Source organism: Cyprinodon tularosa, unplaced genomic scaffold (assembly GCF_016077235.1).
Source record: "Cyprinodon tularosa strain WSP-4 unplaced genomic scaffold, ASM1607723v1 ctg66, whole genome shotgun sequence".
In the NCBI taxonomy this organism is placed as follows: domain Eukaryota; kingdom Metazoa; phylum Chordata; class Actinopteri; order Cyprinodontiformes; family Cyprinodontidae; genus Cyprinodon; species Cyprinodon tularosa.
Genome location: NW_024039407.1, coordinates 217,960 through 233,780, shown reverse-complemented (window position 1 = coordinate 233,780; position 15,821 = coordinate 217,960). Strand labels below are relative to the sequence as shown.

The following is a 15,821-nucleotide window of genomic DNA, read 5'->3' as shown; positions in this document are numbered from 1 at the left end:
ACCAGCAGCTCACCTCAGCATTTTGTTTTTCTTTTATAGACAAATATTACATTAGTGCGTGTGGGCGAAGGATGGATTAAAAAGCATGCAGAAATCAGTTAGCTTTGTTCTTATTGCATTTGCATCAAACACATCAAAAAATACCCCACTCTTTTTAACTCACAGTGATGCATGTTTACTGCAAACATCAGGAAAGAAAGAAAAGAAAGAAACACCTAATCAGGTTTTGACCTTTTAGGAGTCATTCATTATGCCCAAGAAGAAAACACAAAAAGTTAGAATCAAAAGGTAGAAACCAAGCAAAAAGTCTTTATATGGCTGAAAATGTCTGTCCTTTGGCTAAACCTGATTTTCTTTTTCCCTTTAAATGTCATGTAGGATTTATGTAATGTCACATTATGTAGACTCACATAAAAGGAATCCATCCTATGATAGTGAACACAGTGACGGTTGACAGGAAAAGACATATTTGGGCAGTTTGATGGTATCAGACTGTCTAGACTGACTTCTGTGCTGCTCATACTTTACAGAAATAAGGCTGTTGAGACTCATGTATGTTTATGCCAAAAAGAAAATAGCCACTGGAGGCTGATCTGTCAGTGATGATGGGGATATTAGAATACAGGAATTAAAAACAGATTATTTCCTTGATAAATAAAAATAAATGATAATTACCTTCTGGTTCTGGGTTAACATTAAAGATGCAGGAAAAAAGTTATATTTCAGCTTTATCTGTGTGATCGTTCTAATAAAAAAAGTTTGAAAATAAAATAGCGCCCTCTTATGGCATTTCTGATGTCTTGCCGTTTTCACAATCATTCCGAGAGCTCAGATCACTTGTCAAGGCATATTTAAAAATGTTCTGATATTTGTTTATACAAATTATTGGCACTCAGTTTTAAGTTCTCATGTCTGCAAATGTACAGGGTGCTAGAGATGCCCTTTCTCCTTAAACACTTCTTGTATTTTGCCTTTTTTGTGATTTCAGATCATTCAACAAATTGTAAAATCATTTCAAATGTGAAATATGAGAGTTGCTTCCTTGTCTCATCTTTTTTGTGTTTGGTGCTGTTTTATGTGAAAATACAAATCTGCTAATCTGTTTTTTTTTTAAATTAGGCTTTTCTCTCGCAACCAAAGATTATGGCAAATTAGATTAGCCTTTCAGAAATGTCACTGCACTCTAAATGCACAATAGGGAGAAATAAATGGAAAATTTTTGGTGAAATGAAGAGGTCAGGGGTCAAATGGTGTTCTGTCTTTAGCTTTACATGTTAACTGTCATATCAATCGCATAAAAATGCAAAAACTTCAGTAAATAGAAGGGAGATTAGTTCATATGAGGCTTTGAGATCAATTATTTTTAAAATTATTGTCGCATATTGTTTCTGTAGACATAATATATTCATTATAAATATATATTTGCATATACTGTCACTTGAATCTATGACATATTTCTTTACACCTCTATATCATATATCCAATTCTTAAAGCTATTCGTTGCTGTCAGCAGTAGCTGAGCTTGTACCATATGTGGCTTCTTGTAAGGTCTTATTTGCAATTTTTTTTCATTATCAGTATACTTTAACTTGAAAGACAAATAATAATAATAAAAAATAATAATAAAAAATCCTGGAATTCTGGAATTCACAGAATATGATTATTAAAAAATTTATAAATTTTGATGGAAAAAGAAGTATTTGGTCAATACTAAATACTTAAAAGTGTCAAAGGTGTGCTGTAAGTCTTTACCAGGTTTGTACACACTGTAGCAGGTATTTTGGCCCATGTGGATCTGCTCTGGAACGGGGATGTTTTGGGCCTGTTGCTGAGCAAGACGCTTTCAGCTCTGTCCACAAATATTCTATGGGGTTGAGGGTTGGACACTGGTTAGGCCACTCCAGGACTGTGAAATACATTTTAAGGAGCCATTGCTGTGTTTTGAGTGGTGTTCTTGGGATCATCGTCACTCTGGATGACAAATGTCACGTCCCATGTTCAGTTCTCTGACTGATGGAAGAAGGTTTTGTCTTACAATCGCATGATATATGGGCGTATTCATTATTCCCTAAACGCAGATCAGTCAAAAATCCCCTTTGCAGAAAACAGCCCCCTACCATGATGTGTTGACCGCCATGCTTCACAGTAGGTACAGTATGTTGTTCTTTGGATGCAACTCAACAGTCTTCTCTCTCCAAACACAATGAGTCGAGTTGTGTCAAAAAGATATATTTTGGTTTATCTGATCAGATGATATTCTCTTAATCTTCCTCTGGATTTTCCCTATGCTCTCTAGCAAACTGAAGTTGGGCCTGAACATTTACCAGCTTAAGCTGGGGGACATGCCTGGCACTGTAGGATTTGAGGCCCTCTGGTTGTGAAACTGATGGTAGGTAACCGCCAGTGTAGTTCTGGGATCTTTAATCTTCAGTCTCATGATCATTTTGACCACACAGGATGAGATCTTGTGTTGGGCTCCAGAACAAAGGAGTTTATCAGTGGTCTTATATGTCTTACACAGTTGTTCTGGCAGTTGATTTATTCATAGATTCACTTTTCCCAGCCTGGTGCAGGGCTGCAGTTTCCTTTCTGGTGTCCTTCAACAGCTTTTTGCTGATGGTTTAATTTTGAGTCTGACTGTTTGAGGCTGTAGACAGGTATCTTTCGTCCCGATAATGAGTTCAAACAGGTGCAGTTACAGGTAAGGAGTGGAGGACAGAAGAGCCTCTTAAAGAGGAAGTTACAGGTGTGTGCGGGCCAGACCTCTTGCTTGTTTATGGGATACAAAATGTGATTTCCTGGATTTTTATTTTATTTTATTTAGTCTCTAATAGGTAAAGTGTATCTACAATAAAATTTCCAGACATCTCCCATCATTCTAAATAGAAGAACATGCACAGTTAGTGGATGACTAAATGTACGGGATGCTCTTTGATGAAAACAGAAGGGATTTTAACTACACCATTTATAAAAACAATTTATGAAAATAAAAAGAAACATGCAAAGGGATGCTACTGATTATTTTTAGAAAGCTGATGAAGTATTTGGTCCTCAAGATTTTATCTGTTGATCAGAAATCTAGTGTATTTACGGATACTGTATGCACTCCCCTAAATGAATAGGCAATGATGTGACCCTGAGGCTTATGTTAGATGATCAGAGGTTAAGACTGTTGATTTTTATTAGTCAATGCAACACAAACTGCCTTCTGCATTTATCTTATCATGCTTAGGTAGGTTAGAGCAGCTTGCAGCACCCAGGGAGCAATCTGTGGTTCCTGCAGAGGAAGTCAGAGTGACAATCTGTTGGGTTTGAAGTAGGTACTGACAGAATTCTCAGAAAACAAGCAATCTTGTTTACCATTATTCTACAACCCCCCTTCTGGCCCATTGCTACCACAACCCGATGTGACATGTAGGGAGGTTATATCGATGAAGGAGACTTTATCAACGTTGGCTGATTAAAGTAAGCTTGCATAACACCATTAACTCATTAACACTTGAAAAGGCTTGCTTGCATTGCTTACTTAGCTCATTGATAGAAAATAACTACAACTGTGATGATACCTAAAGAATAATAATAAAACAGGACACAAAATACTGGTCCACAAATGTCTTTTTCACGCTGTCTCAATAATAGTGAATAATGTCACGTTAGGTGATGAGACACACTGCTTAGTTCTCCCTAAACATAGAAGATTCTTTATTTCTGTTTAATTGTAAGCATTTTAAAAATCAAAATATTCTTAATGCTAATTTTATTGCATATTAAAATAACCCAGAGCACAATTTAATCCTCTTTTGGTGATAAATAATATTTTAAAATGTATTATAACTGTACATTTCTTGAGATTTTTTGGTTATTTCCAGCACATGGCCCTGACCTCTCACTTCTTCTCCTATCATGGCTTCTTAATGGTAAACCACATCAGATTCAGCAAACAATCTTCACTTCAGTAAATGATCATCAATGATCTTTGTAAACTTGATGCAGTCCACCTGTGCGTAAGTGAGCGCGTGTTCATGAACTGCTAATCTGGATAATTACCACCCTGATAATTCCGTATAAGGCTATGACCTCGATTCTTGTCAGTTGGTGTTCATTCACAAAATTGGCATTGAAGATGAAGAGGGAAAACTTTACTGGTATCGCAGATTGAGGTTCTGCTAACTGATTAGCAGAATTAAATAACCAGTACAAACTGCACCTATTAGCCTATGATATAAAAATCCCCACAAATATATACCAAAAATATCAGCCTGCCAATGTATCAATTTGGCTCTACTTTAAACTATTTTATTCCCTCAGTTTACATAAAACACTGATATGCTTTCTACATGGATGTCTAATTGAAAGAAATGACTTAACAACACTTTCTATGATCTTATTTACGGTCACTAACTAACATAAACTGCTCCAACTGGAGGAACTACAAGGAAACAGAAGCCTGTAAAGAACTTGACTGAACTTGTTCAGTTTAAATTATTTGTGTTTTGTTACCAATATTTGATGATTTTCACCTTAGTGTACATTTCATATTAAAAGACTCCCATTTCCACTGTAATAAAGCATCTATTAAAATAATAAGAAGAAAAAGATAGATTAACCATTTGCAAATTGATGTCATATCACTCCAGAGGCTGACCTTATGCAGCCCTGCAGGACCTTCAAAGTAAGACACCAGGTACTCTACAAAATAAAAGCCTTAATAATATACTCAGCATTTTATTGCATTATAGGGATCTTTATCATGACCCCAGTCACCACGAGATATGGCGACGCCATTCATCATCAAGCGTGAACAAGCAAGTTGCCACCTGGCATGGTGACATACTGTATTTCTCCATTAAGTTTCACACTCTTACCCGATGTCAGGTGAACCCAAATAACCCTATGAAGCCTTTGGTGCCACCCTGGCTTTGCCACAGAACCTAAAGCTGTACAAAAACAACTATGCATCAAGTGGCAGGCACCTCCAAAATGACCTTTGGGAATTTTCTAGTTCAAGTTATTATCCTACCTACATTATGTTAATTGGGGCAACAGCGGTGTTGGATGTAGGAGTTTGCCCTGAAATCGAAGGGTTGACGGTTCAAGCCCTGACTCTGACTTTCAGTGTTGTTGTGTCCTTGGGAAAGACACTCCACCTGCATTGTCTACTGATGGTGGTCAGAGGGCCCGGTGGCGCCAGTGTACGGCAGCCCCGCTTCTGTCAGTGAGCCCCAGGGCAGCTGTGGCTACAATGTAGCTTGCCACCATCAGTGTGTGAGTGTGTGCATGAATGAATGTAGTGTAAAGCGCTTTGGTCAAGTCTCCTGTATTGAATAAAGGCGCTATATAAGTACATGCCATTTACCATATTATCTTAACATCTCATTCCTGGCGGCTCAGCCCTACAGACCAAAACCAAGAACCGCCTTAAGCTCCCAGGAAAACTGTCCTGCTGAATGAACTTAGAGAACTTTAGCTTAAGCTGGTGAGACATTTTCATCCACTGTTTTATGGTAGAAAACAGAATTTGTGGTTAATCAGTTGTTGCAATCATAAAGGCTCTGTGGCAGCAGGGCGGCCTCAGACCATCAAATTACTGCCGCCACGTTTGTCAGTTTGAGGGGGGGGTTAATAAGAGATATAATGAGAAAAACAATGTCTTAAAATCAGTCAGTCTTTTCTGTCTAGAGGAAATTTTAATCCAAAAGTCTTGGGGATAATGGAGATCTTGTTCAGCAAATGTGAGACAGAAACATATCTTTTTGCCATGGAACTCTCCCATGGATGCCATTTTTGTTGTGTCTCTCTTTTTGTTTTTTGCAGAATCCTTACCACTGATCTGAACTCAGTCTGCAGAGCTCTGGGTTATTCTCTGAGATCCTGGATGAAATGATAGCTTAAATTATAGCTGGCCGCTTCTTGGGAAAGTTTACTGTTTGATGCTTTCACTATTTGTTGATAACAGCCTTCACTGTAGTTCAATGGAGTCCCAAAGCCTTAGAAATGTCTTTGTAGCCGTATTTCTAGACTGATAGATCTCAGTTACATTGTTTCCAATCATTTCATGTTTTTTGTTTTTTTGTTAAACTGGGGTATAGACTCGATTTCTATCTACTTCCTGTTGTCAAATAGGCTGAGTGATTCATTAATTCCATAAGTCTTGTATAATATAGGCAACAGATACGCTAAAATAAAAAATGGGCCTGTTTTTTTAATAGTTATTTATTTATTTATTTTGTTACAGTATATATAGTATATAGCCAAGGCTGTATAATACACATAACCTTGGTTGGCATGGGTAGCTTTCTTTGTTCAGTAAATAATATCATCTTGAAAACTGTTTTTTTTTTCTATTTACTCAGATAATCTTTGTCCAGTATTGAAATATTTGTTTGACGATCTTAAAAATTTACTGAAATTGTGACCAAAAACAATCAAAAATAGAATGTCTTTTCACAGCCCTTTATGTGAAAAAAGTAAAGGATGAAATTTCAGGTTTAGATGTCAGATATTTATAGTTGTATTGTTTAATCCAGCAAATTGTTCTGTTATCTGGGTCAGTGTCTATTTCTCTCTTTCTCTTTCTATTTATTTTGTGTGTTTCTATTTAGATCCTTCGGGAATGGGAGTGGGATTTCCTGCAACACATCAACGCCCATGGAATGTACTTTGTCAACTGTCTTTGTTGAGCACACACACATACACATGTGCACACATACGCACACACATGCAGTGACACACGTCCACCTTTTCCTTCCTTTCTCCTGCCACTTAGCAGCCACAGGGAAATACATATTTGATCTGTTTGACCTCGTGGTCAGAGGAGGATTGATGCAAAATGTGAAGCCAATATGAAGCCAGGAATAAAATCTAATGCAGGAGTAATTCAACATGCCGCAACAGTTGCTAATCTTATGCGCTCTTATAATTGACTACCTTTTAAAAGTGTCTAGATGATGACGTGCAAACAAATTAATTATGATTAAAAAGTAGAAGCAGACACTTTTTTATTTCATAATTAAGGCATGGTTAGTTTCATTTCAATTTTGGAGCAACAATAAAATAAACTTTCATGCACCTGGTAAATACTGCTCCAAAATCTATAAATATACACATAATAAAACCTACATGATTTACCAAATTATGAATAAAACACATTTTCTAAAAAAAAAAAGATCAAGAGTATTTCTAAAATGTGAAAATAAAGTGCTGATCTTTCTTTTACATTACTGCCATCCATGTTCAGAGACTTACCACATTTATCCACTTGTAAGGCTTGTCGGCACACTTGTTCTCTGCTTTCCTGTTTCCAGTCGTATTTTCTTTCATATGTCTGGGGTTGATCTGCCAGTCTGGGTCGCCTGTATGAGTCGTGGGGAGGGTTAGTGGACACCGTTTCCTGTATCTTTCTGATTGGTCATGAAGTAAGCGCCTAGGGCATGAGCTGAATTCAGCACAGACCCACAGCAGCAGGCGTGTGAAAAGCATAGTTTTTGAAAATTTGCAGTTTTTTTTTTTAACTTACAATATATAACTTTCAGACACACAGTTGAGTATTGTGGTTTCCTTCAGTTTTGCTTTCGACTTGCCATCATGCAGACATGCAAAGGAGCTGCAATCAACCACAGGAAGGCTTTCAACTTTTACTCAGTAACATACATTTTCGGTCTATTGCTGCTAAACATCTCAGACAAAGAAAAACATTGGTTATATATACTTTGCATAGAGTTAAAGCTATGTTTTAATCTTAATTCTGGTTTTAAAAGTCGATTAATGTAGCCAATTTTATTCTTTTATGGTGAAAATGTGTAGTAATGTGCAATCTATACTGATCAGCATTCAATGCACCTGTTTAAGCCCTGTTTTGAGAAAAATAAAACACATCCTCTTTGAAATCAGGTTTTACATATCAGCGCATGAAAGGAGTTACCTTGACCTTAAAGACTTTGTCAACTCTAATATCAAACACACAGATTCTATTGTACTGTTATTATTATTATTATTATTATTATTATTATTATTATTATTATTATTATTATTATGATTATTCAATAAATAAATATAAAGACACATTGGAAAGGCTGGAAAAAGAAAATAAAGTACAAATTTACAAAAATGTACAAAGAGTTTATAACTGCCTCCCAATCTGTGGTTACAAAACAAGTTAAAATTATCCCTATGGCATCATCAAGCTTTAAAGATATCAAAGGTTTTTATGTGTATATACATAAACAAAATCATGTGCATTGTGAATAAAATGTTCTATTATATTGCTATGAAACCAAAGTGTTTCACATGCCATCTCAGTCAAATGCAGTGCTTGACAACCACAGTCTGCATAACTTCCAGACAGACAAAACGGAAGTGCATTGATACTCTTTACTGTGAGCAACAGGTGGGTTAAAATGTTGGGCTATTGTGTTTTTCTGAGTGTTTAATATTTGCACAAATAATTAACAAATCTTAACATTTCATGTTGAAATTTACGTGAATTCCTTGAGGAATTTGAACTAATATGTCTGAATCATTACTGAGTTTTAGCCAGGTTTATTAGTCCATAGGGCTAATAAAATCCCATAGCCCATAGCCCACTGTTTTTAATGTTCTTTTTTTTCCTGCATTTTTTATTTTATTTATTTATTTTTTCCTACTTGCTTTGATTATGTTTTATATTCCTGTATTTTAATCATGTAAAGCACTTTGCATTGTCTTTGTACTGAATTGTGCTATAAAAATAAATTTGCCTTGCCTTGCCATAGAACTAATAAAAGCACTGAAACTGTGATAATTACTGTTGATATTTTTATGGCCTAAAATCAAGGATTTGGGTCTGTTCTTGCGATATTAGATCTGACGCTACATTTGTACAGTTGATCACACTATTATTCTAGAAAAGCTTGAACGTGATTTGGTAATTTAATTAAAATTCACCTGTGCCACCAAAATCAAAATGCTCCTTTACTTTTCTCCACTAGGGGCAGTATCTGAGCTGAGCTGGCGATGGGGAGCTCCTCTGAACAAAGATAGGTAAATAACAAAGAGGATTGGTGACTTGCACCAATATTCTGGTGGCTCTCGCTGTTACTTAAATAATGGCTTGACTCTCCTTATTAAACTTTAAGAGACTAATTTAGTCTGTGTTGTTGCTCTCTGTAGCTGATTTCATAAAGCACATTTTTAGTGTTTGGTTGACTCAAATATTAAAGTTGTGTAGAATGTTTTCGCGGGTCTGTTTTAAAATAATCCACGGTGTCAGGCGTCGTGCTTCTCCTGGCTGTGAGCCTAGGGGGATTTTCTATCTTGTCGTTTTCCTGTTGCTGAGGATATTACATAATATGGCGGCTGTAAGCTGTTGATGTAGGTCAGAGCCAAAACATCGGATCTGTCCTTTTTTTTTAATACTAAAATTGTAATTTTTTTTCATCTTGCTTGGCCGTACAGATCTGTCGCTAACATTCTTTTACAATGGGAATCAGCAGGATACACATTAGCATAGGCTATGCTAGCTGCGGGACTCTGTTTGGATTCTCAGCCTTCTTGGTTTGGAATATCGCCTATAAACAGCCATGGACAGCGGCTATGGGAGGCCTGTCGGGTATGTTTATGAAACATAACTGCTATTACCTGCAATAAATGTTCCAGTATTTGTTATAATGCATCGCCCTTCAATCAATCCTAGATGTATGGCCCAGACTGCGGCCTTCTGGGGCTAAGATGCTGTAACAGGCGCCACTAATCACTCCTTAAATATCGACTAAGGTCTGTTTAAATCGCTTGAGGATAACATTAGTCAATAGGATCATATTCAAAGATGGCCCCCGGTGGTTTGGGGCCACATAGGAGTTTTATTTGTGGGATCCCATGCTTATAATTGAGACCAAGTTAAAAAATGTTCTACAAGCAACATTTATGCGACCCTGATATTATAGTTTTATATTCTGTTATTCATTTATAAATTTCTTATGCACTTTATACTTTGTGTCCATTATCATCTTACTTTGTATGGTACATTGCAACTGTTTGTTCAGATTCTGACTTAAGAGACTTAAACCAAAGTTGCTCTTGGCCATCTCCTGCATGTTAATGTTTTTAAATTGGAGTCACAAAACATTTTTCTTTCTTTACTGTAAACTATGAGCTCATCGTGAAAAATAACTTAATATTATTTGTTGAGGAAATTGAAACAGAACTTTAAAGGTTGAAAATGGCTATAGAGGAATTTTTTTCTCTTATCAGAACAAACACAAAAAGTCAATTAGAATCAAGACAAATCAGTGACAATTGGTTTTGTTCATTTGATCCTAATTCTTTTGAAATATGCAAGAAATCTAAAAATATAAGATGTATGAATAAAAAACTTTTTATTTCCCAATTGTATTTTCTTTATATGTTTTACAAAGAAAACATGCTCAATCTACCTAACATATGAACTATATTAGGGCTGAAACATTTAAGCAGAGTTAATCGTGAAATGTCAAATTTAACTAAATTGAATGCTAAGCTCTTCAAATGAGTGTGTCGGTTATTTGAGATTAGTTTTTTATCATTTAAACAGTTGTTTATACCTTTTTTTCTCCCCTGTTTGTTGCCGTGTTTGTGTTCTCTGATGGGGGCTTCTCGCCCCGGGCCTTAAAGCAGCTGTTTGTGCCTTAAGCTCTTAGGATACCCATGTTTGATTCTATGGCACATTTTGAAATGAGCTCTTCTATTAAAAACCCTTAATTCGCTATCTTAAATGCACGTCAGGTAACATTCCTCAGCTTTGAACAAAGCAGCAACAGATTGTGCTGTCAGTATTTATTAACAAAAGTTTGTGTATGTAAAAAAAATAAATAAAAATGATATGCTTGATTGTATTTAAAATAGAAAACAAGCATTTAAGACTGAATTGAAAAAAATAAAATAAACGGAAGCTTTGCTGAAAAGCTGTTTGAATAAACATGATTGTAAAAAAAAATTAAAAAAAGACAATACCAAAGCAGGTTCATTGTCTTTATACTGCAGAATATTATCCTTTAATTTCCATTCAGGTAAGAAGTGGATTTCTGATTAGTTGAAACTTTTAGTCACCTGCTTAAGAAACATCTATTTCTAGCTTCTGAGCTGTAGGTTTAAAGCTGAATTATATCAGGGATGTTGGAATTCATTTAGTTTGCCAAGTGAAATATTAGAAAATGACCCAGTTTTTCTTTCAAAACTAAATTTCATGGCCTTTTTTTAGTGAGCAGAAAACTGGTCATTTAGGGACTTTTATTTGAGGGAACTTTTTAGCTATATTAAAACTTATCCTACAGGTAACTGATCTATGTGCTGAAGAATAGATTGATAGAGCGTCCTGTCAGAGCTTTTTATAATGATGCCAGTATTCGTTTAATCAAGCAGAAAACTAATCGTTGTGTTTTCTTCATCTGACAGGAGTCTTGGCGTTCTGGGTTCTAGTCACACACATCATGTACATGCAGGACTACTGGCGCACCTGGCTCAAAGGCCTCAGGTTCTTCATTGTTGTCGGAGTGCTCTTCTCAGTGCTGGCGGTAGCAGCCTTCTTTACCTTTCTAAGCCTGGCCATCACGCAGAAACAATGTAAGCCTCTCTTGGTGTCAAATCATATTTGAAAATGTATCGTAACTGTTCATTTAACTGTTTGTCATTTCCGTCCCACAGCGCTGACCAACCCGAGGAGCCTTTACCTGTCCTGCGTTTGGAGCTTCCTGACCCTCAAATGGTCCTTTCTCTTGGCCTTGTACTCTTACAGATACCGCCAGGAGTTTGCTGACATCAGCATCCTCAGCGATTTTTAGCCAGAAGGATTTTTATAGACTTCAGTGAAGGTTGAAGGATTTACGAATGCCAGCAGGAGCTGGACTCTGAGCTTTGTAACAACGAGGAGGAAAAGCAGACATGGTTGTTTTGGAAGTCAGGTGGCTTTTACAGCAAGGAGATGCACCTGTTACACTAGCTTAACGAGCTTTTATCTTCGTCTTGTAACCTGTTCTCCTACCTAACCACGAGTTACAGCTGAAAGTCCATGCTTGTACAGACTGGATCCGGGCTCTGCTGGGAATGAAGGGAATTTTTCAGAGCAGATTGCATCTCTGGATTGTTTTATGACAAAACAATTAGAGTGTAAGAAAATCACCACCATTTTGGCGTCATAATTCGGATTTGACCACAAACCAAAACAAAATGCTGAACATGGAAGTGCACATCTGGTTGGTTGATTCCTTTTTATTTTTTCTGTAGGATCATCTAAGAAAATAACATAATAATTAATCATCTTCCATGGATATCTGGAAAGTAGATGTTTAGATGTCAGTGGTGCTGAAATTGAAGTAATTTTCATAACCCCCCCCAAAAAAACAACGAAAACATAAAGTTGATGGTCCTGATTCTATTTTCTTTTGATATTTCACAGCGGGGAAAATAAGTGTTAAATAGATCAATGTTTTTTCTCCTTAAATACTTTTCTAATCACAGCGTTGGTATTAAACTAAAACCAGCTGCTGATAACAAGGGAATTAAAAACATACAATACTTCATTTAAAAAACCTTGTTTAGATTAAATGGTTGGTAAAGGCGCTTCTCGTTAGAAAAGCCTGTTCTTTTAGTAATTTCAGCCTAGAAAGAAAGAAGCTAGTTCATTGCTCAGGTGTTATATCTTTTTAAATTTTATTTTTTGCTCCAGCTCTTGAGCTATTTTAGCCTCTGTTTTTTTTCTGTTCACAACTGTTTTAGACCCTATTCTTTCTTAAAAATCCTCCAAATCTTTATTCATTCTTATCCTGTAACAGTAATAATAAACTCTAATTGACGACTAACCCATAAAAACTGACAGGGTTGTCGGGAATGTTTCTGGAGGCACTTCCTGCTTCTTTTCATTTCAAGACATGAGAAATAAAAGCTGCTTTAATGATTCAGAGTAGGATTTAATGCTGCAGTCAGTAACTTTTTAGCAGTACTGTACTACATGTTGCTCCCTTTATTAAAATTTCCAGTGCTGCCATTCCTCTTAATGTGAATTTCCCATCTGTTGGTCAATAGAAATCTATTTGCTGAGAATACATTGACATTTTTAATGCCTATTTTCCCTGATGTATGTTAAACTGTTGTTGTATTCTGGTTGAAGGTTATTGATGCATTAAAAGCATAGGTAGGAACTATCGTATAAAAAACCCCCACCGGATGAATTGTTTGTGCGATCACTCCACTGATGCATTAAATAACAAAACAAAACAACTTGCATGCAGGATGTAGGGGAGGGGCATTTCTGCAGGATATTTCCTTGCTTTCATTTGTCTGTCGTCTGATTCCTTAAATGAGTTTGTGTAATTTCCTGTATGCTATATTTATGTTTTCAACTCTGAGAGGTTGTGCAAATTTTCCCTGACAAAATGTCCACAAATGATTTTTTTTTGTATTATTTGGTAGAACTCTAGGCAGATGCTGAATCCACTCCATGTTTTCTTAACCAACAGTACTGCAATACTTTGATTTTCGTACCTGTTCTTCTTTAGAGCATCCAAATGCAGTCCTTCCATTCATTTAGGGTCTCTTCACAACAGCCTACTTGTGTCTTTGGGGGAAAAATAACTTTTTAAAGTTGAGGCACTAATTTAAAGCTTTATCTGAAAATGTTCATGTGATCAAATTTCTGAATGAAACATGTATCATCTACATTTCATGAAAAATTTGCTTTTCTCTGTTTCTTCCACAAGAGGGAGACTTGCTTACAAGTGAGAATATTTTTTTCAGATGTTAACATTCCTGCTTTGGAGAAATCACAAATGGATTTGACACAGAATTGCACTTTAGTCTATGACATCATGCCCTTGTTTTGCACACAGGCTTTGCACCCCTATAATGTAGTAAACCAAGCATATGTAAGGTTCAATCTTCTATCAGATTGATTTTACTGATCAAGTTGAACTACTCTTTATTGATTTAGTTTCAGTTGTTCATGTCTACCTTAATTCTGAAACATGTACAGTTTTTTTTTTTTTTTTTGTCGATGATTGCATGTAAGAATACTACAAGTACAAACCAAACACATTAAAGATGCATTTAATGTTATTTCTGTCATGTTAAGTCTTTATTAATAAAGCAAAGATACAGCAGTGGGATTGGCTTAAGTTCATAATATTTGGTGCTTTGGTAACTAACTTATAAGAAAAAAGATAAATTTGGGTACAGATATTAAGAATAGTTAGAAAAATGCAACATCTTCAGGTAAGTTTGGTGAGCAAACATTTTTTCGGAAAGTTTTCTTAAAGGTACAGTGGAGGATTTTCACCAACATTTGAAAAGACCTGCCCTCTCCACTTAAAACAATAAAAATAAAAAATACACATGCACAACCCTGTACTTGCACCTTAGAGGGAACGCCTATTAAATGTGTGTGCATGAACTATCCCATTTCTCCTCGTAAACGCTCTATTTAGAAGTTGCTGTTTGCATCGCTAATACTAGCTTAATTCCAAAAGAAGATATGCAATTTTTCCACTTTGTCAGACTCACCTGCAGTAAGTAATAATGGGGACTTGCACGTAGGATGGCCTTACGCTAACATATCACCAGAATGATTGATAATTAGGAGGACCAATTATTTTGATGATCCACCCCGGAAAAAAGAACATCCTCCACTCTTTTAAGTATTAATTTTTCTAAGGACTTTTTACTTTCTACTTTCTGCAAACTGCCTCATTACTTCTCTATGTATTGATAATGACATGATGTAGCAAGTTCAACAAAGTGGGAAGAAAATCTAGAGCACAAAGATAATCTGTCCAGTTAGAGCCCAGTTAGTTTATTGGAAAACACTGACTGTGACATGGATTAAGATGAGGGGCTGGGAATTATGGCACCTGATTAATCCAATTCTGAGAACTGAAACATCCCCCATCCATTCCCAATTTATAAGACTATATTTACATGGTCTTGTTTACAGCTCTATTTGCAGCTGTAATGTAAATACCAGATTGCTAAAAACAACCATAAAGCATGCTTACACAGGATTTCTGTTCAGGTCATTCTATAATGTCCTGTCTGAAATGTTGATTCAGGGTAAAACTAAACTTTCATTATTTTTCATGATCTCTCCACCAACAAAGTGAGTGAAAGAGGAGAATGGACCTTTTTTCTGTTAAAAGAATGAAGTTTATAGTTAGGTTAACTTATATCTTTAAAAATGTACTGCCTGTACTATTTTACTTTTTCTTAAATAAGAGGTTAGTCGGTACTTTTACTTTCTCCAAAGGGTTTTCAACACAGTTATCTATTTTTCAATAATTATAAAATGTGAGAATCTTTGACAACTCTAATATATACATACTTAGACAAATTCAGAATAAGCAGCAATATATATATATATATATATTGCTGCTTATTCTGAATTTGTCTAAGTTTGTGTGTGTGTGTGTGTGTGTGTGCATGTGTGGCCATGTCTTTAATACCTGGTGGGGACAATTTCCTAGGAATATGCTACATTTTGGGGACTCATAGGTACTTGTGGGGACCAACAACTGGTCCCCATAAGGAAAGTTTCTCTTCTTGGGGTGGGGGTTAGGTTTAGGACTAAGGTGTGAATTGAGTTTAGGTTAGGTTTAGGGATAGGTATGTGTCGGTAATGGTTAGGGTTAGGGCAAGGGTCATGGTTAGGCCATATAAATTAGTGGGAAATGAATGGAAGTCAATGGAAGGTCCCCACAAGGATATTGTGACACAACATGTGTGTGTGTGTGTGTGCAGTCCCCATTTTTTTTTTTTTTAGAAAGAGGAAGGTGCAGTATACTTATTTATTTAGTGTTCGAGTATCTGACTCTAGGCTATGAGGC

The 15,821-nt window shown here is 36.1% G+C and overlaps 2 protein-coding genes across 4 annotated transcripts in view; one reads left to right on the top strand and one right to left on the bottom strand.

Annotated features, from left to right (window-relative positions):
* rapgef3 (Rap guanine nucleotide exchange factor (GEF) 3) overlaps positions 1–7,597 on the bottom strand; it is a 48,501-nt gene extending 40,904 nt beyond the window's left edge. The window contains exons 1-2 of one of the 3 annotated variants that reach the window (XM_038309275.1): positions 7,517–7,597; positions 7,246–7,352 (exon numbers count right to left, since the gene is read on the bottom strand). The gene's annotated coding sequence lies outside the window, so the exon portion shown is untranslated. Of the gene's footprint in view, positions 1–7,245; positions 7,398–7,516 lie in introns of those variants that run through there. The other 2 variants (XM_038309279.1, XM_038309276.1) reach the window with 2 other exon arrangements.
* A 1,690-nt stretch (positions 7,598–9,287) lies between these two features.
* slc48a1a (solute carrier family 48 member 1a) lies at positions 9,288–14,111 on the top strand. The gene is made up of 3 exons (XM_038309372.1): positions 9,288–9,586; positions 11,407–11,574; positions 11,656–14,111. The coding sequence occupies exons 1-3, from the start codon at positions 9,457–9,459 to the stop codon at positions 11,790–11,792; spliced, it is 435 nt and encodes a 144-aa protein (XP_038165300.1). The 5' UTR covers positions 9,288–9,456; the 3' UTR covers positions 11,793–14,111.
* Positions 14,112–15,821: the final 1,710 nt, after the last annotated feature.